Raw genomic sequence first — 734 nt, 5'->3', positions numbered from 1 at the left:
GCACAAAAAAATCTGTGTGTATCTGTGTGGAATAAAAGTTGCAGTGTTCAGAGGTTGAGTTTTTTTTCAGAGCCCAGAGTGCAAGTAATTCATCTTAGAATGAGTGTTGATAATGAGATTTTTGGCATGCATGATTTTGGTTTCCCCTCTGAACAGTATGAACAGAGTGTGGAAATAGAATGCGGAAGAAAGAAAAGGCCACATACAGGGTGAGGAGGAAATTAAGCAGTGTTAGCACTTTAATATTCCCAGCATTGCTACCTATCTATACTCACCTTGAATTTGAAAATTTTAAGCTGGTAGAAGTCATCGACTAGGGAAGATTCCAGGCATACAACATTGATATAAGTAATAAAATTCCAATTCGTATTTAGCAGACGTCAAGACAGGTTATTAGGGAGGAGTATGACAAGATGTTAAGAGATGGGATAGTATAGAAATGACTAGCCCTTCATTGTCACCGGTAGTACTAGTAAAGAAAAGGGATGTAAGGGTTAAATTCTGTGCCGATTACAAAGCACTGAATGGCAAAACCTGCAAAGAGTCTTATCCAATCCCACGTAAAGACCAGCTGCTTAAGAAAAGGGATACCTTATGTGTAGTCGATATCACCTTAAATCAAGTCTGATATGGACAATTAAATGCTGAGGCAGATCCCCCTTAAACGCATCTCCACGGGTCATACTATTGCAATTTCCTGAGCTCGGTCTTGCAACAGGTCACCCCACTTTGGA

General features: G+C 39.8%; 1 protein-coding gene across 1 annotated transcript in view; it reads left to right on the top strand.

Annotated features, from left to right (window-relative positions):
* The window catches only part of LOC119585547, a 19,588-nt gene extending 19,271 nt beyond the window's left edge, over positions 1-317 (top strand). The window contains exons 2-3 of the mRNA XM_037934169.1: positions 71-84; positions 166-317. Coding sequence (XP_037790097.1) covers positions 71-84; positions 166-317 — 166 coding nt within the window. The remainder of the gene's footprint in view (positions 1-70; positions 85-165) is intronic.
* The last annotated feature ends 417 nt before the right edge of the window (positions 318-734 follow it).

This window comes from Penaeus monodon, chromosome 20 (genome assembly GCF_015228065.2).
Source record: "Penaeus monodon isolate SGIC_2016 chromosome 20, NSTDA_Pmon_1, whole genome shotgun sequence".
Taxonomy (NCBI): Eukaryota; Metazoa; Arthropoda; class Malacostraca; order Decapoda; family Penaeidae; genus Penaeus; species Penaeus monodon.
This window is presented reverse-complemented; position numbering and strand designations above follow the sequence as displayed.